The sequence below is a fragment of the Tetrao urogallus genome (genome assembly GCF_951394365.1).
Source record: "Tetrao urogallus genome assembly, chromosome: 25".
Classification (NCBI taxonomy): Eukaryota; Metazoa; Chordata; class Aves; order Galliformes; family Phasianidae; genus Tetrao; species Tetrao urogallus.
In genome coordinates, this window is record NC_136838.1 from 1,115,875 (window position 1) to 1,140,135 (window position 24,261).

General features: G+C 55.2%; 2 protein-coding genes and 1 long non-coding RNA gene across 3 annotated transcripts; 1 reads left to right on the top strand and 2 right to left on the bottom strand.

Moving 5' to 3' along the window:
- Nucleotides 1-939: 939 nt before the first annotated feature.
- TMPRSS9 (transmembrane serine protease 9) lies at nt 940-12,749 on the top strand (the record flags this gene model as incomplete). Its single annotated transcript, XM_079546883.1, has 19 exons — nt 940-1,057; nt 1,878-2,005; nt 2,348-2,415; nt 2,805-2,983; nt 3,673-3,714; nt 4,055-4,168; nt 5,042-5,213; nt 5,410-5,684; nt 5,809-5,945; nt 6,534-6,846; nt 7,366-7,537; nt 8,380-8,651; nt 9,333-9,469; nt 9,988-10,345; nt 10,426-10,542; nt 10,794-10,965; nt 11,247-11,512; nt 11,982-12,118; nt 12,588-12,749. The coding sequence occupies 19 exons, from the start codon at nt 940-942 to the stop codon at nt 12,747-12,749; spliced, it is 3,339 nt and encodes a 1,112-aa protein (XP_079403009.1).
- A 1,197-nt stretch (nt 12,750-13,946) lies between these two features.
- On the bottom strand, nt 13,947-14,483 carry TIMM13 (translocase of inner mitochondrial membrane 13; the record flags this gene model as incomplete). Its single annotated transcript, XM_079546646.1, has 3 exons — nt 13,947-14,082; nt 14,158-14,226; nt 14,346-14,483. The coding sequence occupies 3 exons, from the start codon at nt 14,481-14,483 to the stop codon at nt 13,984-13,986; spliced, it is 306 nt and encodes a 101-aa protein (XP_079402772.1). The 3' UTR covers nt 13,947-13,983.
- A 5,939-nt stretch (nt 14,484-20,422) lies between these two features.
- Nucleotides 20,423-21,845, bottom strand: LOC306955552. The gene is made up of 3 exons (XR_013792600.1): nt 21,813-21,845; nt 21,562-21,621; nt 20,423-20,669 (listed from the first exon to the last, which is right to left on the bottom strand). It is a non-coding gene; the product is annotated as an uncharacterized lncRNA (long non-coding RNA).
- Nucleotides 21,846-24,261: the final 2,416 nt, after the last annotated feature.

The following is a 24,261-nucleotide window of genomic DNA, read 5'->3' on the forward strand; positions in this document are numbered from 1 at the left end:
CTGATGGTGCATTTGCTGGGGCAGTCACACACCTTAGAAAAGCTGGAAGAGCAAAGTCAGCCTCCACCCAGGAAAAAAAAAGCAGCCACAGGCTTGGCCAGACCACCTCCCTGTGCAGCTCCCTTGTGATGCTGTCACTCAGCCCAAGCTCTCCTTGCAGACCTGCAACCCAAGCATTTGATATATGTTTTTTTTCCTGCACTCCTAATTGCTCATTCTTGGGCCAGTGGAGAGACAAGACTCTGAAGGGCTTTCTCCTGTTGTTTATGGATTCATTGCAATCCGCGAAATCAAAGTTCGAACTCAGTGCTGAGAATTTGAGAGTGTACTTCTAGCAAAAGCACATCATTCAGAAAAGGCTGAGCTGAGCTTGCTTTGCTATTATGATGCTTAGAAGAGTTCTGGGCACTTCAGTGATAAGAATGCCTCTGCAGATTCAGCAGCTATGGGGCTTCAGGACTGGGATACACACACTCTCCAAACTACCTAAAGCTAATACTTTCCCCAGCAGGACAGAAGAGCACAGGGGAGGAAACAACCTTCCTTCCCTGGATCCAGGGCTGTCAGTTATCCCTGCATGAATATCCCTGCAACTGCTCTGCATTCTGATAGCATTGTGAGAAATTCGTATGGCTGCTACTTCCAGGCGTATCTCTTGCTATGAGCTGGCATCCCCGTTCATCCTGGCGTTGTAGGAGCTAGGACCCTGAAACCCTGCTGCTAAATCATGGCTGGGAACTGCCTGCTGAAAAAAAACTTGATGGCAGCCTGAGGATGGGATGCCATGGCTGGGATGCAGTACATCCAGTCCTTTTACCTCCTGTGCTCCTGTATGGGAGCTCCATGGGTCACCTCAGCTGCTAGCTCACGTTTCACCCCAAACACGTCATTTTCTTCCTCTTTTATTGCAGAGGTCATCCTCAGAGCTGCTCAGAAGGCATGGACCAAATAAAGCCGGTGCTGGGCAGAAGGGGACCGAGGGCCAGCTGCTGGAAGGTGACCATCATTGCCACTGTAGTGGGCAGTGTGACAGCTCTCTACCTGGGGATCCTGCTGGGTGAGTGCATAGCCAGGCGTGTCCATCTGCTCCAAAAGAATAATGGTCTGCACAGCTCACAGCAATGGTTCCCATACCAGAAACCCTCAAAAGTGTTCTTCTGAGGACAGAATATCACCAGCACTCCCCATTTACTCACCCAAACTGCAGAGGCTGTTGTCACCCCTTATTTTGAGTGACTTCCTTACTGTCGCATGTGATTTCTTCCCTTCTCATCCTTCTCAGCAACTTTCCAAATCTCTAGTTGCTTCCTCAGCCATCTGCTGCCTCATCCCTTGCAGCCACTGATGGTCCCACTCCAGCACGTAACCATCTCTTTGTCTCACCTGCCTCTGGTGCCTCTGGTGTACCATGGCCAGATGCCACGTCAGCTCAGCACCCCGCTGTGTCCAGCCTGATCTGCCTTGAGGCAGGTCCCACAAGTACATCCCTGCTGCAAGGTGCCACTTTCTGAGCTGCTTTGATAATGAGCACACCTTTCCCAGTCTGTTCCTGCAGGGACGGGGCCAGCCAGGGATCGCCCTGCAAGGCTGTAATCATCTATTTGAGAACTGTTGTTTAAGGCTTGATAGAAATCTACAGTTTTAATGTTCAGATTGACTGTTAATTCAGATTTCTCTTCTTGTACATGTGTGAGTTACCCTGCATGGCCACATGGCACCTCCAAAGCACTGCAGGAACAGATAAGCTACTGAAACTAGGGAGGCCTCAATGGCACGAGGTAACCCATGTTCCAAAGCAGAGGAGGGTTGAGCTCAGCTGCAGCCCAGACCTCTGTGAGCCATTTGTGCCTCTGACACACAGCTTCCCTCTCTGGCAGCCTGTCATCCCGCAGCAGAGACCAGCTTTGAGCACACTGTGGAGCTGCGAGGGATCACGTTCAACAGCAGCTTGCAGGCAGAGAACTCAGAATATTACCGGGTGCTGACGCCCGCCCTCGAGAGGCTGGTGAGTTGAGCAGCTCTGCACCCTGCGCTCGATGTGGGGGCTGCTGGGTATCCTGGGCCCTATTCCTGCTGAGGAAAGCCTGCAGTGCTTCCCTGAGGTCCAGCTCAGCAGAACGTGGAGGAAAAGCCAAAAGGGGGGGGGAATGCGAGCATCTCTTGATCATCCGGGTGGGAGCAGGGTGACACGTGCTGAGATGAGCTGGACTCAGGTGCTCCTGCTGCCTGCAGAGATGAGAAGATGCTGCAGTTAGCTCCGGCTCCCTGAAAATTCTGGACCAGTCAGCCCCACCTCCGTAGGGTTTTCTGCCCGGTGAGAGTGTGACCATCCTTCTTTGCTTTGCAGTTTCTGTCCAGTTTCCAGGACTCCCAGCTGGACTGGAGCTGCACTGGTTGCACCATCCTGGACTACAGGTGAGCGTTTTCAGGGTGTTCTGATGAGCTCCACTGTGAAACACACAGCTGTGCTCTTATTCTAAACTAGCAAAGACAGAAACAGCTTTTAAGTTGAGGCTGGAGTTTTTTGGAGGGGAGGAGGGATTGCAACAATGTTTTGCCTTCTTTAATTTGGAAATGTAGTCAGAAAAGGAAAGGGAAATGGCATGTTCAACCAAAGCTGAACTCTGGGGCAAAGAAGAAAATGCAAATGACCATTTTGATCCAGAGCAAACCTTCAGGGGCACCTGAGCCTGAAATTAAGCATTAGTTTTGTTTCCCTCGTGCTCCCCGTAGGCAGGAAGCCTAAGAAGCTGTCCCTTCTACCACTGATGGAGCCAAATGTGCTCAGGAATTCTGTCTTCCAGCAGGAGTGGGAACTCGAGTGTCATCGTCCGTTTCCGCCTCCGCTTCGCCCCGCAGGACTCCCAGCCCCTCAGCTCTGCCACAGAGGAGGACGCACTCCGACAAGGGCTGGCGGCCGCGCTGCAGGAGCAGGGCCTCTCCCTGGCCGCCTTCGGGACGATATCCTCAGCTTCTCTCACAGGTCTGCTCCTCATGCAACCATGCGGCAGGCAGAGCAAGGCAGCCTGGGCTGCTAGCAGCACCGCTCGCACCAGCAAAACCACCAGGCGGGGTCTCAAACAGCCATACTGGCTCAGGGCTGGACACCCAGTGGAGGCTTCGTGCCCAGCAGCAATGTAAATTGTTCCCTGAAACCATCCGACTAGAACTTCTCCTTTGCTAACTGCAGTCACATGTGATCACGGGCCTTTGAAAAGAAATGTGCCTGGGAAATGTGAAGCTGTGGCTCCACTGCAGTCCCCTCCGCATTCACTGCAGTGATGGAAGCAGCCCAAATGGAACAGCTTTTTGCAGCTTCCACCTTGAAAGCTTTTCCTGGGATGCAGCTTGCTGCCACAGCTGCTGGGAGTTGTTCCCTACAGCTGCCATCACCCCAAAACCCTGCTGGGCTGTAGAGAGCTCCTTCCTCCCCATGCCTTGTGCCCCTCATGGAGCAAAGTGGAGAAGGTCTGCAGGAGGTGAACGGGGCTGGGAGCTCATTGCAGAGCTCCTGCAGACCATGGGATGGGGAAAGTGGTGGCCAGGCAGGCTGGAGGTGAAGCAGAGCCTCTGCCTGCACTGCTTGGGAGCAGCAGTAATGAGAGTACACAGCTCCTGTGCCCCCCACTGGAGACCTCCTCGCTGAGCCCCACTTCTTCAATTCTTTTACAGCTCCCAGTGATGTTTCTCCATACAGACCAGGACTGAAAGCAGGTAAGAGCCGGGCAGCAGGAAGAGCTGTGTGCCTTTCTGAGCGAGTGCTCATCAGTGCAGCAATGTGTCCCAGTTCCCCTCCAGCCTCCTCCTCTCCGGCACTCTGCCTGCGGATACAAAATGTGTTTGCGCCCCATTTTATTCACCACACAGTGACCCAGGGCTGTGCTCCCCTGCTCCCCATGGAAGTTCAGCAAGAGCTGCAGCTCAGCTGCTGGCTCCATCATCTGGGGACGCAAGCAATGCTGGCTGAGTGTGGTGATGGCCCCTGGTGGGGTTGGGGGGCAGCTGCTGGGAGGTCTGCAGAAGACACAAGTGACCCGAGCCTTGCTGTCCCCAGGGAGCTGCCCTGGTGACATGTTCATGTGCCACAACACTCAGTGTGTGTGGAAGGAAAACCCTGAATGTGACGGCCGGAAGGACTGCGCCGACGCCTCTGATGAAAAGGGCTGCGGTGAGTGTCCTGCAGCAGGACTACTGGGGATGGGGGATGGGCCCCAACCCACCACTGCAGCCTCTGACCGGTAGACATCTAGCAGTAGGTTACAGGACAGCACAGCTTGTCAGACAAGTTGTCTGCATCAAAAGATTGCACCCTAGAAATGTGCTGGTCCTATTACCAACAGCAAAGGGACATGACAGCGTTGGGGTAGAATGTCATATTCCCACGGGCCAGTGAATCCGATGAGCCCAATCTGCAGACATTCAGTGACAGCACCCTAGGAAGCCTGAGCCACAAGGGCATGCCCAGCCCTATCTCCACACACCCAGCAGTGTGGAGCTGAGCTACTTTGTGCCTTCAGGAACACACCTGACTCCTGGTGTGCTCACACATTTCCTTGCCTGAAAGACTTTGGTAAAGGGAGCACATTCTGCAGGCATCTCCCACAGACACTGCTGGAGGAAGGGAGCCTCTCCCATTCCCCTGCAGTGCTACTGCTCCCCTGTGCACACCCAGGATGACCTATAGGTGTTGCAGGTCCAGCAACCTGCCCACACCTTCCTGGTCTACAGTATGCTAGGCAGTCATCTCTGCATGACCATGGACTGCTGGAAGCAGCTCAGTAGTGGCTGAGCTTGTGAAGCTAGAAGAGATAATTCTCTCTGGATTTTTCTTGCTTGTAGGAGTTTCAGAGAGGGCCTTGTGGTGGGTCAGTGCTTTGCAGTGCCCTTTTCCAGATCTGTAGGTTAAAATCTGGTCTCTTGTGACATCCCTAGAAATGTTTGGTTCTTGAGTACACGCACAAGCAGATTTTCCCACCTGCCCCAGGGAGCGCTTTGCCAGGGCACAGCTGGCACAATCCTGATGCTCTCTCATCTCTTTCAGACTGTGGGAGCCGCCCTGCCATGCAGACTGCCAGCAGGATAGTCGGAGGCACAGAGGCATCCAGAGGGGAGTTTCCCTGGCAAGTCAGCCTGCGAGAGAACAACGAGCACTTCTGCGGAGCTGCAATCCTTACGGACAAGTGGCTGGTGTCTGCTGCTCACTGCTTTACTGAGTAAGTCCCAGCTGTGCTAGCTTCCCAAATGCTGTTGAATCTTTTGGCCCAGACCCCCCACTGCACCACGCTGCTCCATCAAGCATCATGCTGCAAGCAGCCCAAGTCCCAGAGCAGACAGCAGGGCGTGCAGCAGCTGCAGAGTGCAGCAGGGCGATGCTGCAGGGCTGCACAGTCCCAGCTGTCTTTCTTCCAGGTTCCAGGACCCGGCCATGTGGGCAGCTTACGCAGGGACCACCTCCATCAGCGGTGCAGACAGCAGTGCAGTGAGAATGGGCATCGCCCGGATCATCCCTCACCCCTCCTACAACACCGACACGGCCGACTACGACGTGGCTGTGCTGGAGCTGAAGAGACCCATGACCTTCACTAAGTACATCCAGCCCGTGTGCCTGCCACACGCTGGGCATCACTTCCCTACCAACAAGAAGTGCCTGATCTCTGGCTGGGGATACCTCAAGGAGGATTTCTGTAAGCAAATCATGGCATATGGCAAGGGAGGCAGCAGGGAAAGGCATGCAGAGGGGGTCTGCATGGCTCTTTGCACCAGCCAGGCTCTTTGCATGGAGCTCATGGCTGCATCTTTCCCGCTTAGTGGTGAAACCTGAGTTCCTGCAGAAGGCAACGGTAAAGCTGCTGGACCAGGCGCTGTGCTCCAGCCTCTACAGCCATGCCCTCACAGATAGGATGCTGTGTGCTGGTTACCTGGAGGGAAAAATTGACTCCTGCCAGGTGAGCATTGCCCTGGGAAGGTGACACACATCCCTGCATGAGGCTTCTCCTTGCCAGTATGCACCAAGTAGCACTTCCAGAAGCAGGATTCAACACCATGCTTGCAGCACCCCACTGAGTTTTGGGGCCATGCTTTGGATCCAGCCATGGGTCAGGGACTGCAAAAGAGGAAAAATATGTTCTGTAGTGCTCAGTGCAGGGCACTGCTGTTAAGGGGATTCTTCAGCTGTTTAACTGCCTTCCTCTGCTTGCTGACTTGTAGTCACCATAGGACCAAGTTAAAAAAAAAAACATGAAAAGGTTAGCATGGCCACCCTGGTTTGTGTATCATGCAGTGTCCACCCATCATCTGGCCCTTCAGGGGTGGTTGAGCTTAGCCTTTAAGAGCAGCGGTTTAACAGCTCACTGAACCAGCAGCCTTAGATGTTATGGAGGATGTCCTTGTGCTCTTCTGGCAAGTCAAGAGCATAAGACTTAATAGCAACTTAACAGCAGAACACGCTAAGAGCAGTGTAGGAGCTGCTTCACCCATCACTAGGCTGAAGCAAATCCATGGAGAAGAGTTCACCACCTGGGCTTCTCTTGCAGGGGGATTCTGGTGGGCCGCTGGTTTGCGAAGAACCATCTGGCAAGTTTTTCCTGGCAGGAATCGTGAGCTGGGGAATTGGATGTGCTGAAGCCAGGCGGCCGGGGGTTTACACACGTGTTACCAAACTGAGAGACTGGATCTTGGATGCTATTTCTCCCTTTCCCACCTCCATAACACGCACTGTTCCTCTAATACACTCCAGTACTAACAGTAACATGGTCACTGCTGAAGAACCCAGCGCCACCACCAGCACAGCAGTCCCCACCTCTTCACCAGCTGCCAGCAAACCAGCAACTGCACCCAGAGCACAAGGTATGAACACCCAGGGGGTGGGTATGACCTCAGGAAGAGGAGTGGCTGGCACATGCGAGTGCAAGGTCTGTTGTTCCACTGAGCTGGAATTCCCATCAGTAGTTGACCCACACAACCATTGTATGGCACTTGCTGCCTGCACAGCTGAGCATCACGGGCTCCTTCACCTGTGCAGCCAAACGGGCAGCTGTGTGCCCAGCACTGTCTGACACTGCGTAACTCCTGGATCACTCGCTTCTCTTTGCCACATGGATCTTCCCAGAAGTTCAAAATCAAAAGCTGCAATCCAGTAGCAGCCATGCATCGTCCCACTTAGGTTCCCTTTGGGAAGGAAGCATGACTTGTTAGCTCCAAGACGTGCACAGCCAGGGACCCCATGGTCAGCAGGCATGGGCAGCTGTCTCCCCCTTCAGCCCTAACCTGTCCCTGCTCAGACTTACTGTTTAGAGAGAGCCAAAGCCTCTGCTCACTTCTCTTCTGCTAGCAGTACTCATAGGTTGTGTTTTGGCTTTCATTCAGAGTGTGGAGGACGACCTGGCCTTTCTAAACCCAACAAGATTGTGGGAGGAACTGATGCTTCCAGAGGGGAGATCCCCTGGCAGGTCAGCCTGCAGGAAGACTCGATGCATTTCTGTGGGGCAACGATCATTGGGGACCGCTGGCTGCTGTCAGCTGCACACTGCTTCAACGAGTGAGTCCGTGCCTGCTGGTGCAGGTACAGATAGGAAAAACTGGCTGTAACATAGGAAATAAACACATAATGAGATTGGTTGGGTACTGAAATGGGCTGCCCAGGGAGGGGGTGGTCACCGTCCTGGGAGCTGTTCAAGAAACTTTCAGATGTTGCACTGGTTCAGTGGGCAGTATTGGTGGACAGAATGATCTCAGAGGTCTTTTCCAACCTTGGTGAGGCTGAGATTCTATAATCAGCTCTTAAAGAGAGCGTGGGCAGTTCATGCCTCCATTGGCGTGACTATAGACGGCCTAGCACAGAGCATGGGTAGCAGCACAGTACAACAACAGTAAATCCTGAAAGCAAAACAGATGGGGGGCATCAGCTGGGAGTTCCAGGAGGACCTCGTGTGCTAAACAGCTGGGCAAGAAAACAGAAAGTGAAACAAGCAGCTCTGCATCATTAAAAGTGGACCTTTTCACTGTATGAAGTGATGAACGTTTGAAGTTCACGTGGAGTTAAAAAATGAGAAAACAACTAGAAAAATTCCAATAGAAGCCATGCATCCAGAGATTTTGAGTATAAGCACCATTTGTATGCTGCTGTAATCCTCAAGACGTTTTGGGGGGCCGGGAGAGGATTACCACACGTTTTCCTGCTCTTCAGCACACATCCCACAGGTGCCACTGCTGGAAGCAGAATTCTGGGGACACATTTGTGTGCTTCGGGCTTTGCTTTGGTAAAGTGAGGCTTCAAATACAAATCCTTTAATGCTGCCTGCAATTGAAACAGCCTGACAGCTCAGAATTAGGGATAGGTGTATGTGTGCAAGCGTATGTATTCAGACTGTGTATTTACAGGACAAATCCAGAAGAGATCGAAGCCTACATGGGAACGACATCACTAAATGGAACTGATGGGAGCGCAGTGAAAGTCAGCGTAACACGAGTGATCCCACATCCTCTCTTCAACCCCATCCTTCTGGACTTTGATGTAGCTGTACTTGAGCTGGCAAGACCACTCGTCTTCAACAAATACATCCAGCCCATCTGCCTCCCGCTCGCTGTGCAGAAGTTTCCTGTTGGCAAGAAATGCATAATTTCTGGGTGGGGAAACCTCCAAGAAGGGAATGGTAAGCAGTGATGTGTTATCAGTTGGTTTGCTCTGGAACAGAGACAGATTCAGCAGCAAAGCCTGTGTGACTGTGACCCTACATGAATATAGGGTAGGGGAGGTCAGGACCAAACAGAAACACGAGTAAGCAAGAAATAGGGCACACCTTAAACTGCAGTTATTTGGGAGCTGCCAGCAAACAAGGTAAGGGAGGTGGCTTGGCAGGAGAACCCATCTGGCTCCCCTGAATGGTTCTCTCATATTAAGCAAGAGTGGGGCACTGCCTTGGCAGCACTTGATGCAATAAGCTCAGTGTTGGCCTCGTTGATGAGGCTCAGTCAAAATGATGTTCCAAGCAATGAGAAAGAGCTAGGAGCCCAATTCAGGGGGAGGCCTTAGGGGGGCAATGTATGCTACCAGAGAAGCTCTGCTGCTCTCTACCAGCTGACAAGGAGCCCACCAACTGCCTAGACAACAGAAAGTGGCTGCCTGTGCCCAGTGGCCTGTATCCAGGCCCAAAACTGCACCCTGGGGTGATCCAGGAGCTTCAGGGGCTTCCAGTAGGAGGGCAGTTCATGCGGGATGCAGCTCCTGTCTGGGACCGGAGCTTGCTTTTCTGAAAGCAAGTTGGAAGTTGGAGTTGGAAGCAGTCGTAGCTCCTGCTTCCCTCTGCTGCACTAATCCCTTGGTCTGCATGCAGTCACCATGTCTGAGAGCCTGCAGAAAGCCTCTGTGGGCATCATCGACCAGAAAACCTGCAACTTCCTCTACAACTTCTCCCTCACTGAGCGGATGATCTGCGCTGGTTTCCTGGAGGGGAAGATAGACTCATGCCAGGTAAGAGCCTGGGATTTCTCCACTCCTCTGCAGCTTGCTCCTGTGTTAACAGCCTCAGCATGGCATTGGGAAATATTTACCAAGCTTCCTATGTGTACCTTAGCTTAAAAGCACAGCCTGCTCTCCTGCAATTTTAAAAAAGCAAATGAAGGTCCTTCAAATTAAGCATGACTTAAACCATCTGGGCTGCCAGCAACCCTGGATGAAACAGGTTTCCTGTGGCAGCAGTACAAGAAGTGGTTGTTGTTCACTCCCCTCCACTTGCAGAAAGGTGCTGTCAGATGTTGGCATTCCTGGCAAACACTACTGCGTAGCTTAGCAGCCAGGTTGAGCCATCAGCACCAGTTTAAGCCTCTGGGCAGTCAAGTCTTGCACACAGTGCATGGGAACAGAGCCCCTCAGGGCTGGAAGGAGAATGAGAGGTTAGCTGACTTCTCCTGGTGTGGCTGAGGAGCAGTTCTGTGCACATCTGTGCTGGAGACGTGGGCTGAGCATCCATGACCTCGCTTCTTCCCCAGGGAGATTCAGGAGGGCCCTTGGCCTGCGAGGTCACCCCGGGCGTGTTCTATCTGGCTGGCATCGTGAGCTGGGGAATTGGATGTGCCCAGGCTAAGAAACCCGGCGTGTACTCCAGAATTACCAAACTCAACGACTGGATTCTGGATACCATCTCACAGTTTCCCAGTCCCAGCGCAGGCACTCCTTCCACTTCAGCCACCACCAGAACTACTGCAGACATCCTCACGCTCCATCCCAATACAACAGCTACAAGTCCCATCAGTGAAAGCACCCTGAGTGAGAAGACTGCCACCACCGTGGAAGAACCCTCCACAGCTCTGAAATCCACTGAGGCTGCCAAGCCCACCCACGCTCCAGGTAAAAGTCCAGTATCGGCAAATTCATTGAGACATCCAGCCCTGGCACAGAGGGCGCTGAGTTGGGTTGTTGTCTTCCAGTGGTGCCTTGTACCAGCCTCACCTTCAGGTGTTCCAGCAGCGTCTGTATTGGTAAAGAAAATCCCGAATGTGACGGAATTGTTGACTGCAGCAATGGCTTTGATGAGAGCAATTGCGGTAAGCCCTGCTTTGCAGCCTCCTGCCCACTGTGCCACTAGGAGCTGGCACTCCAGCTCTGCGCGGCACCACAACTTGCCATCCAAGTGCCATTACTTGGGCTACACATCCCTTGCTGTGTGACAGCTCAGGTCACACATCCCCATGTGAGATAACGAGTTCCCAGATGTGTTGCACTGCAGGGGATAGGAAAGGAATATCCCTTATGCTTATGGTTATTTAAAACCATAGTGCCTCTTCTTCTGTCTCAGACTGCGGCTTAATCACTGCTCTGGCCTTCAGCAAGATCGTGGGTGGGAGCTCTGCAGCTCGAGGAGAATGGCCCTGGCAAGTCAGTCTCTGGCTTCGGCAGAAGGAGCACAAGTGTGGGGCTGTCCTCATTGCCGACAGGTGGCTGCTCTCTGCAGCTCACTGCTTTGATATGTAAGTCTGAGACGGCCCTCGGCTTCCCTCCCATCTGCCCTTCCCTTTCCTCGTGGTCGGGATGCTGTGCCTCACTGGAAGCACACACTGCTTGTTAGAGATGAGCCCCTACGGGTAAGCATGAAGAGGAATGAGCGGAGCAAAGCGTGGGTGCACTGCAGTGTGATGGAGATGGACTGTGGCCTCACAGTGTGTGGCTGTGGTACATCCCAGCCCCACGGATGCAGGAGCAGCACTCCTTGCTAGCCATGCTAACAGCCAGTTCTGCTGTCTTTCTGCAGTTACAGTGACCCCAAAATGTGGGTGGCCTTTCTAGGAACACCCTTCCTGAATGGCAACGATGGCAAAATGGAGAAAATATTCCGTATCTACAAGCACCCTTTTTACAATGTCTACAGCCTGGACTATGACGTGGCACTGCTGGAGCTGAGCATGCCTGTCAGCTTCAGCAGCACCATCAAACCCATTTGTCTCCCAGACAACTCGCACATCTTCCAGGAAGGAGCCAGGTGCTTCATCACAGGCTGGGGCTCCACCAAGGAAGGAGGTACTGCCTGGCAGGGCTCCTTCACACACCCACGATGGCCCTGTTAAGTGCCACCCACCCTGCAGGCCCCACTGCATTTCCCATCCCTCTGCCCCAAATATTCCACATAACCCATACCCTGTAGGGGATACCTCTGCCCCCCACAGGCTGTACCCATCCATCTGGTTACACCTCCCAAGCTTTCTAACAGCAGCCATGGCACTCCCCATCCTTCCAGCTGCTCCAGCTATGCTTCTGCAGCACAAGGACTGCTTTGATCCCATTTCTATTCAGTTGGCTGAACTGCCTGACAAACAATAGCCCAAAAGGACCTTCCTGTGCTTCCTGTGCTGGGGAGGAACCAGGCTTGGGTCACCTTCCCAGTGCAGGTCTCTCCCTCTAGCACATGAGTAAATGTACAGGGACCCTACTCCTACACATGCTTCTAGTGAGCTCTGCACCAAGCTAACAGTGATATTTGCCTCCTCAGGCCTCATGACAAAGCATCTGCAAAAAGCAGCAGTGAATGTGATTGGAGACCAGGACTGCAAAAAGTTCTATCCTGTCCAGATCAGCAGCAGGATGGTGTGTGCTGGATTCCCACAGGGTACCGTCGACAGCTGCTCAGTGAGTGTGAGAGCAGCAAATGGTGCTGTGGAATGGAGCAAACTCATGCAAAGTCCCCACGTGCTTTAGGAGGGCCATGCCCTGCCCCCAGCTCAGCTGTCCATCCCACCACCTCCTCTTCCCATCACCTCATCCTAGTCCATCCCACACATGCTGTGTTTTCTGTGTTCCACCTACCTGGGACAGCTCAGGGATACACACAGAGGTAGCACCAAACAGGATGCCACAAGGGTACCACAGGCCCCTTTCACAACCCTGCTGCACCTCTGGAAATGTCTCAGAGTCCCAGTCTCTGTGCATACAAATGCATCACTGAGCAGCCCTCTGGGCTCCAGCAGAGGCAGGTAATGGGACAGCATATGTTCCTGCACCCTAGACAACACAATCATCTCCAAGCTGGGGGCTGGGTTGGCTGGTTGGCTTGGTTGTCTTCTTGGCTTGATACAGGACCCTTTTCCTCTCTCTGCAGGGTGATGCAGGTGGGCCCCTGGCATGTAAAGAACCCTCAGGACGGTGGTTTCTAGCAGGAATCACAAGCTGGGGCTATGGCTGTGCCAGGCCATACTTTCCTGGGGTCTACACTAAAGTCACGGCAGTGCAAGGCTGGATTGCGCAGAACCTCAAGCTCTGAAGCTGAATTTCACCACTCAGGGAAGGTGACAAATGAGAGGAATAATTTCCAGGGGACACACCGACCCCACCACCACTACTGTACACTTTTTGGATGCTGCAAAGGGGTGAAGATGGTCTGCGAGTACTCAGCAAATGCTCGTGTGGTGTGACCCACTGCAGTCGTTGACACTGGGTTATTTGATAACTGCTTTGCTTAGAAAGATGCAATTCTAGACTTTTTTTTTTTCTATAAATAAATGAGACCTGTCCCATCTTCAGACATGGCCAACATCCTGTGCATTAACACCTGGCCTTCCGAGCCAGAGGGGTGACACGAACACCTGCCACAGCATGTTACAGCATGTAGGTAAGCTCTGTCTGCACTGCCATCCCAAAGTCACTCTAGGAGACAAACGGACTCGGTTGCAGCCCTGAGTTATGCCCCTGCAAAGCATCAGCACCTCACTGCTGGGATGGTGCTGTTGTGCAGTGGATTATGGAAAGCTGTAAGTGGCTGTTTACATAAGTGGATGGTGATAGGACAAGGGGGAATGGCTTTAAACTGAGACAGGGCAGGTTTAGGTTGGATATTAGGAGGAGGTTTTTCACCCAGAGGGTGGTGACACAAGAACAGGTTGCCCAAGGAGGCTGTGGATGCCCCATCCCTGCAGGCATTCCAAGGCCAGGCTGGATGTGGCTCTGGGCAGCCTGGGCTGCTGGTTGGCGACCTGCACACAGCAGGGGGTTGGAACTGATGAGCATTGTGCTCCTTTTCAGTCCAGGCCATTCTGTCATTCTATGACTCTGTGAAAGAGTACACCACCATTTTTGTTCCACCATCCATTCGGTGGCTCTCTGTGTGATCCCAAGAGAAGCTATAAGAGTGAGATGCTTAGAATTCAGTCTGCCCTCATCTGCATTAGTCAGCACAGGCTTCTCACCCCCACCACAGCTCTCTCTGTGTAAGGGAAAGAGTGATTACATTATCAAGGACAGAGGACACACATGGTGCTGTTTGGGTTAAAGCAGTACTCAGTGTACTGTAGTGGCCCAGGTACTCAATAAACCCAGGGGAAGTCCGGCCCGCCATACAGCCGTGGCTGACACGGACCCGGCCAGCTCCGTGCCTGCCCATCAAAACAGCGCTGGGCTCCAGGGCGCGTACAGCCGGAAGTCTCGGCGCAAATAAAAGCCAGAGGAAGCGCAGGGTTCAGTGAGGGTTTATTGCAGCCGCCTCCACGCTCCGTCCCGCGTCACATGTTGGCTCTCTCCCGCTGCAGCCGGGAATTGTAGGCGCGAGAAACCGCGTTCCAGGCGTCCATATAGCGGTCCATGCACATGGCGATGCACTTCTGCGGCACACGGAGCCGTGAGCGGGGGGAGCCCCGGGAGCGGCCGCCCGCAGCGCCCCGCAGCGCCCCGCTCACCTGCTCCGAGTTGTCCAGCGCTCCGCCGGGCTTCCCGATGCACTTCCGAAAGCATTTATCCGTCATACGCTGCGGAAAGAGCCGTCAGCAGCCCGGCCCCCCTGTCCCCCCCCCCCACGGCCCGCCTCCCCCTCTCTTTCCGCCGCGTGGTTCCGCGGCTCCGTGCCCCGCCGCCCTCCGGTCCGGACCTGCAGCAGCTCCTGCGCGTTGGCCACGGCGATCTGCACCTTCACCTGCTCCATGATGAGCCCCGGGTCCAGCTTGCCCCCCCCGCCGGCACCGGAGCCGAAATCGGAACCGAAGTCGGAGCCGAAGCCGCTCTCCATGGCTCACAGTCCCGGCGGGGCGGCAGCGCAATGACCGCCGACGAACTACGGCTCCCGGCGCGCCCCGCGCGGCCCCGCACGGAACGACGGCTGCGGCGCGGCCCCGCCCGTCAGACCCACAGCCGTGCGCGGCCCCGAGGCGGGAACGCGGCGCCGAGCCGGGGCGGAGCCGCGCCGTGTTCGGTCCCGGCGTCCCCGAGTGCCGCGGGGCAGCGCGCAGAGCGGTGCTGCACGGCTGAGCTGCGCGCAGCAGGAGCTTCGTGCTCGGATTTCACATCCGTTGCTTCGGAAGCTGGATGGCCCAAGGAGCGATGGAAGTTTGCCAGACTGGGGGAAAACAGCTCGAGGTTGGGCAGAAGTCACCGTGATGGAGCAGATAATGGAAAGATGGGGAGAATGGAAGTGATCATGCGATCACCTTATATGAAGCCGCACAGTGCCCACAGAGATATTAGCGTATATTAATGAGCACTGGGAAAAGAATATGTATGCCAGTGTACTGCATATGGATGCATTAATCCTTAAATGTAGAACTTTGAACCTCCCATTTCAGTTTAAAACCATTTCCCCTTCTCTTATTACTATCCACCCTTGTAAGCAGCAGTTCCCCCTCCTGTTTATACGCTCCCTTCAAGTACTGGAGGGCCACAATGAAGTCTCCCTGGAGCCTTCTCCAAGCTAAACAAGCCCAGTTCCCTCAACCTTCAGGGTCCTGGCAGACATGGGGAGGAGCCTGACCACTGAGACAGAGCACTTATTGAGCACCACAGCTTTTTCCATGTCTAAGGAAGCCAATTCTTCATCCTCATTTAGCAGAGGGGTAACACTCTCCTTCATCTCTCTCCTCCTGCCTATGCACCTGTAGAGCCCCTTCTTGTTATTTTTCACATCCCATCCCAGCCATTCCTCCCCAAGCCTGTAGGGTTGCCTGGAGCTGATGTGACCAACATGCAGGACCCGACACTTGGCCCTGTTGAAACTCACACGCTTTGCCTTGGCCCATCGATGCAGTCTATCCAGGTCGCTCTGCAGTGCCTTTCTCCCCTCCGGCAGATCAGAGCTCCCTCCCAACTTGGTGTGGCCTGTGAACGTACTGAGGGTGCACTCAATCCCCCCATCAAGATCACCGATAAAGGTGTTCAATAGGAGTGGCCCCAGTCCTGAGCCCTGGGGGGCAGCACTGATGACCAGTCACCACCTGGAAAATCCTGCTCTAGGTGTACAGACTTGACCAAGTCCCTGTCTGAAGACAAAACTGCCAGGACCCAAACACTGTGGAGGCAGAAGAGCCGTGACACGTGAGGTATCTTTGTGTCTGTCTGCACATCTGCACAGCAGGACCAGCTGCCCCTGCTTCCTCCCTCCACAAACTGCCCCTGCTGGAGTCTCTTCTGGCCACAGTGACCCAGGGTGATTCCCTTCCATCCACCCGTGCCCTGCCTGCTGCCCATCCCCACAGCAATTCACAGTACTGGGCAGTGCAGGCAAGCTGTGTGAAATGCCCTCTGCATCCCGCTGCACGAAGGAGTGCAGGGAGAGAGGAGGGCTGGGGCTTCCCAGGGTGGTGGCAGCTGAGGGACATGGCTGTCTGTGGTGCCCTATCCTGCCCCAGAGGCGGGCATGGGGAGCTGGGGGGCTGTGACACAGCTCAAAGGACTGCAGGCAGAGGGATATGGCAAAGGGAACACAAAGCATTTAATAATTGATCAAACAGAACAATGAGAAATGGCAATATTCCCAACCTGATATCCCCCATCCTAACAATCATGTCTGATCCTGAAAATGCCACCCCAAATATCCCACCCTCTACACAATTTCCCACCCCACTTGAATTCCTTCTCCCCCCACTATCCATATCCTGAATTTCCCTCCCACACCACACTGGCCTCACCGCAGTCACCCTCTGCCCCAGCGGGTGCACGGCCTGGATGGACTCACACAGGTGGACACACAGCTCGCTGGCAGTGCCTGCTTGCCCGCTGCTGCTGGCCCCAGACAGCTTCACTTGGCATGGGGGTCTGCAGCCTTTTCTTCCCCTTCTTGGCCGGGGCGCTGCTGGTGGGCTGCTTGTGGCTAAAGCTCTCCCCTTTCTGGGGGTGCTGGCAGGCGCAGAGTGCTCAGCCCGCTTGCTGCTGTCCTTGTGCTTTCTGTCTGCCACCCGGCAGGGGACAGAGCACGGTGACGGTGGTGAATGGGCCTGAAGCACCTGGGCTGCCTTTTAGGAACCTCCTCAATGGGCTACACAGTTTGGGCGGTTTGGGCTGAGGGAGGTTTGGTTACAATCAGGGGAGTTGACCGTAGGCTGAGCCTGGCACTCACTGGTGGCACGATGGGGGACAGCTGTGACAACCCACACTGCAGCTCAGGAAGGAGCCCACGATGGTGGAAGCCCCCTGAAGGGGTCGGCAGGGGCAGTATGGAATTACGGGGCTTGAGGGAGCTGCAGGGGAATATGGGAGGGCTGTTGGGTAATATAGGTCTACAGGGGGGTGAAGGGTAAGATGGGGATATGGAGGGGCTGGAGGGTAATGTGGGATATAGAGGGGTTATAGGGTAATAATGGGCTATAGAGGGGCAGTGGGGATCGAGGGGGGCTGTAGGGTAACGCGGATCTATAAAGGGGGCAGTGTTATATGGAGATACAGGGGCACGACTCCACACGGACTCGTCCTCGTCGGGACGCAGAGCGATGAAGTCACAGGACGCGGCGCTCGGGCACCAAGCGGCCGCATGCGCGCACAGCGAGAGAGGGCGCGCTGTCGCCATGGCAACGCGGCCTGCACGCAGTTTCACTTGCCTTGCTGCTTCTTAGCGTACCTGCAGCCATTTCGTACTCTGCCAAACTGTTTCTTTCATCTGTGGCGTTTGGACGAGAGCTCATGAAACACGAGTCACAGCCTCCCTCTATTCATTAAAAACCTTCCACTTAAAAGGCGTCAGAAGCTCCTTGTGCAGGCTGTAGCTTCTCTGCTCCTCCTCTCCTGTGGGTTTCATGCCCCAGTAGGGACCGTGCAGAGACACACAGCAGCAGCGCAGCAGCCAGGAGCTGTGGGCATCAGCAGCAATGGGGGCAATCCAAATCACAGAATCACAGAATCACACCGAATTGTAGGGGTTGGAAGGGACCTCCAGAGATCATCGAGTCCAACCCCCTGCCAAAGCAGTTCCCTACACCAGGTCGCACAGGTCGGCATCCAGGCAGGTCTTGAACATCTCCAGAGCAGGAGACTCCACCACCTCCCTGCGCAGCCTGTTCCAGTGCTCCTCACCTCACTGTAAAGCAGTTCCTTCGCACATTGGTGCAGAACTTCCTATGCTGCAGTTTCCGGCCATTTCCCCTTGTCCTGTCTCCACTCACCACTGAAAAGAGTCCGGCCTCACCATTCTGCCCCCCACACCTTAGATATTTATAGAACTGGATCAGGTCCCCTCTCAGCCTTCTTTTCTCAAGGCTGAACAGACCCAGTTCACTCAGCCTTTCCTCATAGCAGAGATGCTCCAGGCCCCTCACCATCTTCGTGGCCCTCCGCTGGACTCTTTCCAAGAGATCCCTGTCTTTTTTGTACTGGGGAGCCCAGAACTGGACGCAGTGCTCCAGATGAGGCCTCACCAGGGCAGAGCAGAGGGGGAGGATCACCTCCCTCGACCTGCTGGCCACGCTCTTTTTAAGGCACCCCAGGATGCCATTGGCCCTCTTGGCCACAAGGGCACACTGCTGGCTCATGGCCAACCTGTCATCCACCAGGACACCCAGGTCCCTCTCTGCAGAGCTCCCCTCCAGCAGCTCATCCCCCAACCTGTACTGGTGCATGCAATTATTCCTCCCCAGATGCAAGACTCTACACTTGCTTTTGTTAAACCTCACCCGGTTTTCTTCTGCCCACCTCTCCAGCCTGTCCATCTCTCGCTGAATGGCAGCACAGCCATCAGGCGTGTCAGCCAATCCTCCCAGCTTCGTATAATCAGCAAACTTGCTGAGGGTGGCCACCATCCCCTCATCAAGGTCATTGATGAAGATGTTGAACAAGACCGGACCCAGCACCGACCCCTGAGGAACACCGCTGGTTACAGGCCTCTAGCCAGACTCTGCGCCGCCAACAATGACCCTCTGCGCTCTGCCTCTCAGCCAGTTCTCAACCCACCTCACTGTCCACTCATCTATCCCACACTTCCTCAGCTTTGTTTTAAGGATGTCGTGGGGGACAGTATCAGAAGCCTTGTTGAAATCAAGGTAGACTACATCCACTGCTCTCCCCCCATCCACCCAGACAGAGACAACATCATAGAAGGCCACCAGGTTGGTCAAGCACAACCTCCCCCTGGTGAACCCGTGCTGACTACTCTTGATAACCTCCTCTTCTTCCAGTTGTCTGGAGATAGCATCCAGCACAGCTGTTCCATCACCTTTCCAGGGACAGAGGTGAGGCTGACTGGCCTATAGTTGCCTGGATCTTTCTTCTTGCCCTTTTTGAAGACCGCAGTGACATTGGATCTCCTCCAGTCTTCAGGCACCTCCCCCGTCCTCCAAAACCACTCAAAGCCCCAGCACCATTGCAGGCCACCAGCCAGACTCAGCGCCACTGATGACAGCCAGCTGAGGGAGCTTGCTGAAGACAAGGGACGCAACACCCACTGCTCTCTGCCCAACTACGCAGCCGGTGATGACATCAGAGAAAGCTACCGGGTTGGCTCATGATTTCCCCATGGAGAATCCATGTGTGAAACTGGATCCAAAATCTCTGATGAGCACCACGAGAACTCATTTAGAATTGCAGCCATTTCCACCGAAACAGAAATTGCTGCATTAGTTTTAGGGAAGCAAAGGTTAAATCTCCCACTGCTCCCAAGCAGTCTCGGTGCTCTCCTTGCCGTATTGATATGGTGATTTTCTTTAAAGACTGCATTAAACAAAGAGCACTGGGCATGATGCCAGGCCTGCCGATGTCTCTTCAGGCGCTTCCTCGGGCAGGCCATGGCTGTTCTCTGGTTTGCTCTCGTGCAGGATATTCCTGCAGTGTGTGACCAAATGTACAGATATACACCTCTATACAGAGTGTGCGTGCCTGGGAAGGTTCGTCTAGAGGATCAGTGATGCAAACTATCAGGGATCTTCCCCAGGTGAAGTAGAAGGACTCCCAAAAAGAACTATGATAGCGGAGATCATGAAATAAAAATAATATTGTCTAATTCTAATGCAGAAACAACACTTGATTCCCGCACATTCATAGCCCGGGGCATAGAATCATAGAGCCACAGAATCTGTGGAGTTGGAAGGGACTCTGAAGGCCATCTCGTCCACCTCCCCCACTATGAACACAGACACCACAGCTCCATCGGATGCCCTGCCTGCTCCAGCCTTGCCTTTGAAGTCTTCGGGGATGGGGTGCCAACACGTCTCTACGCAGCCTTCTTCCAGGCACACAGGTTTGCCAGGGCTGAGCTGGGGCAGGAGCGACACAGACAGACGCTCGGGTCCTGAGCGGAGCTGCTGCTGCCGCTGCCCGCCTGCTCCTCTGGGAAGCCGCCCGTCCCCCCTCAGCTGCTCCAAGTGCCCCTAGAAGGCGGGAAACGCAACCAGAAGATTCCCTCGTGAACTCCACTGTTAGTTTCAGGGAAACAAAGGTCAAATCTCCCACAAGTTTGAAGGGACCGTTGAATTTATAAAAATATTTTATTAAATATAAAAATAGATATACAAAAAGAATATGCAATTTGTTGTTTCTGTACATTGAACATATATGCATACGTAATGTTATCCATTACACACAGCCCATTACATTATTACATGTTACATTACACATGATGTATATGTGCGCAGATGCGGCCTGAGACAATCCCTCTTCACTCAGTGCTGCTCAGCCAAGCCAACAGCTTGGGCAGCCGTGGCCGCGGGGGTGCAGAGGGATGCGCCGTCCAGCCGCCGGGAGCAGAGGCCGGGAATGGCGGCGCCTGCTGAGCACGGGCAGGGACGCCCCAGGGAGAAGGGCAGCAGGGCACTGGGTTTGCTGTGCTCCTCCGAGGGACAGAGCTGTCACAGGAGTGCTGCAGCTCAGCGGAACAGACAGCACAGCGCTCGCAGGCCCCGTCGTGATGTCGCTGTCCTCGTGGTCGCTCTGAGGATCAATGTGGTCTGCACTGCCAAGCTTTGGACCGAGCTCTCCGCGTCACTGGCCAAAGGCGCCAGGGCTGCAACAGGAAGAAACAGAGCAGGGATGAAGCAATCTGCAGAGATCGCAGGCGAACTCTGCAGACCGCCCCAATGCCACATGTCTCTGTCCCAGGCTGGGTAGGACAAACGGAGCGGCCCATCAGGAAAGAGCCAAATGCATTAGAATCACCAAATCATCTCAATTGGAAATGACCTTTGAGATCATTAGCATCACATAACCCGCACGTCCTTCCCTGTTTGCAGGTGGACACATTCCCTCCTTTCCTCTCACATCCTGCAAAGGAGGCTCTCCTTCACACACCCCACGAATCTCCCCAAGACTTTCCTCTCCAGGCATTCTACTTCCAGCAGACATCACGGACAATGACATGATATCATCTCCCTCTTCATCGAGCTTGGGCTCCCACCACAATATCAGCCTTATATATATCACTTAGGACAGAATTCTTTCCTTACAGGGCAGGGAGGCCCTGGCACAGGCAGCCCAGAAAACATGTGGGTTCCCTACCCGTTGTGGCGGTCAAGGCCAGGTTGGGTGGAGGCCTTGGCAGCCTGATCCTGTGTCCAGGGGCATCCAGGACACAGTATGGGGTTGGCACAGGATGGCCTTAAACGTTCTTTCCAACCGAACCATTCTACCACTCTGGGATTTCATGGTTGTACCACCTTTGAGCTCCCTTTCCACTGAATTATTCTAGGATCTCGTGACTGCATGATCTCTCAGGTCCCTTCTGATCCCATCTCTCTAGGATTCCCTGGTTCTGAGATCCTTAAGGTCGCTTGAAAGTCAACCTTTCTAGGACTCCATGGTTCTGTATCGCCCTCTGCCCCAAGAATTTCCTTGGAGGAGAGCAAGGCATGGGAGTCTCTGCCCCCAGCCTCAGTACACACACCACAGCCCTCACTTACCCGTGATGATGTCCTGTCGCTGCTTCTCGCTCAGGTCCCTTGAGTAGCGCGCAGCAAGGCCTAGGCACAGAGCACCCGTCAGATCTGCTGCCAGCAGCAGAGCCGCACTGCTCCCCAGCAGCGAGAGTGGCCGAGGGCGGCCTGAGCAAGGCAGCAGGGCCCTGGGACCCACTCAAGGGGCTCTTAGGGCCACAGGGCAGTGGCTGGGACCGCCAACCACTGCCAAGAGGGACAGAGGGGCTGTGGCTCACCAATGAACCTCACGGCCTCCACTCGCACGGCCGCCTGAGGGTCCTGCAGGTAGGGCTGGCTCTGCTGCAGGTATTCCTCTGCCCTGCTCTGGTCCCGCTGCAGCTGGAGAAAGCATAAGAACATGGGGATTGCAGACGCTCCCCAGCTCCCCGCGCTGTTCCTGTTGCTCTGGGCTCTGGGGCTCTCCTTACCAAGCACTGCGCGATCCTCCACGTCTCCTGATTCTCAGCCAGCTCCAGGAGGTCGTTCCAGCGCAGGAGACGGGCCATTTGTACAAGGGCTTTCCTGGCGGCCTGTGGGGAAGCAGAAGCTGGGAGATGGCACCACGGCCCGAGGAAGGAGACCCGGCATTGCCCTCCTCTCGGCAGGGCCGGGAGCCTTTTCCCAGCACGCTGTGGGAAGGGAACAGAACACGGACAGCAGGGCGTGATGGCCACACAGAGGCACGGAGCCGCAGCCCCTCCGTGGTCACCCAGCACAACGCTGGGCTCCCAGCTGGCTCTGTCCCAGGCCTTCGACACCCAGGCTGCGGGTAGCAGAGCTCGGAGCCCAGGCTGTGGATGCACGACCCCTCCGCCTGCTCCGGTGCGAGGAACGGCAGGGAGCTGGGCCTGTCCTCCGGGCCTCGGGCAGCAGCCACGCACCCTGGCACCCACAGCACCCAAACGGTGTCACCGTGCCCTCGGTGGGGCGGAAAACTGTACCTGGGCCACGTCCTGGTTCTCATCGTGCATCCGAAGGAGCAGTGGGACCAGGCCCCTGCGCACCGTCCCCTTCATTCTGCTCCGGTGGCACCAGACCACGGCCTGCACCATGTCTCTGTAGAGACGGATGGAGGACACCTGCACGGCACTGGACTCCTGGGAGGGAGGGAGGAAGGAAGAGAATTCTAGCACGAGGAGGCCGGGCCGCCTTCACACCGCCTCCGTGGCACGCAGCGCCTGCGGGCCTTCCTGCACTGTGCGTGGGGACCAGGCCTGGCCTGGCCTTGCACAGGCAGCGGAGGAGGCACGGGGGGCCGGAAGCCAACGGTGGGGAGCAGATGCTGGGCGGGGGGCTCTCCGAGGGCCCACAGCCGTCCCAGTGCCCGGAAGGAGCCCCAGGAGGAGCGGGGAGGGGAGAGGGCCCGATGTGAGTGCTGCCCACACAGCTGGGCCAGAGGCGGGGGCACTGCAGAGTGCCCTGCGAGGGCTCTGCCTCCTGCAGCAGCCTCACTTACATCGACAAAGAGAGGCAGGAGCTCCTCGGCGTGCTGCACGGCGATGGAGCTGGCCTCCTTCCTCTTCACGCAGCCCATGATGTTTTGAATGACAAACAGGGCCTTCATCTTGATGTCTGTGCTGGCATCCTGCAGGGTGGCCATGATCTCTGGCAGCACCACCCGCATTTTTCTTGCCTGTAGGAAACGCAAGTTCCTTTGTCTGATGCGGGGAACGACCGCCTGGGCAAAAGGCTCCCGTCTCTGAGCTCCAGTCTCCTGCTTCACTTGCTGGCAGCGGGCACGGCAGTCGCAAGGCCAATGGGGAAATCCTTTTCTCAGAGGGCGGTGAGGCTGCCCAGAGAAGTAGGTACCCCATCCCTGAAGGTACCCAAGGCCAGGACGGATGGGGCCAGGGGCAACCTGCTCTGGTAGGTGACAACCAGCCCACGGTAAAAGCTGACTTTACTGGGCTTTGACGCCCCATCCTCAAAGCTCCTCAAAGCCAGCAGGCCCCACCGTGACCGTCACCCTTCTCCCGTCGCTGCCCAAGAAGCCCAGTGCCGCTTTGGTTGACAAAGCCCCACTCACCTTCTCCCGTGTCTCGGAGAGTACGACAAGCCCTCTGAGCACCACGCTGTGCATCTCCACGCTTGGATGCTTCAGAAAAGTCTTGAGGTGGCGTAGGTCACCAAAAAAGTCCTCATTATCTTCACTCTTTGCCATTAGCTGAAACATAGACATAGCCAGGTGAGAGCCTGCAGGGGCACACGCAGCCCCGAAGGGCAGCAAAGTGTTATCCATTAACTCACAGCCAAGAAGAGGATACAGGTGTCTTCTGTGACTCCTTCTACCAGCCTGCTCAGCTGTGAGCCCTTGGTCACCTCCTTCAAGACCTTCTCCAAGGTCTGCGGCATGCAGAGCATCACCTCCCACGTGTCCAGGGCGTTGCTGCAAGCCCAAATACATTGTAGGCAGAGCTACCTTAGCACAGCTAAAACCCTGCAGGCCCACGTTGCTTGGAGAGCCCTGGGCGAGCAGGAGGACACCTGGAAGAAGCCCTCCAGGCTGCTGAGGACAGTACCTGTCGCTTGGTGGAGAGGACTTCAGCAGGCTCCTGACTTCTTCCGTGGGCATCTGGCTGGTCAGAAGGAGGAGCAGGGAGTCCAGGCAGTGCCGCGCTGCCTTTGTGGTGATGCTCCTCAAGTTCTCGCAGATGAAGGTCATGAACTGGGCTTTCTGAAGGGGAC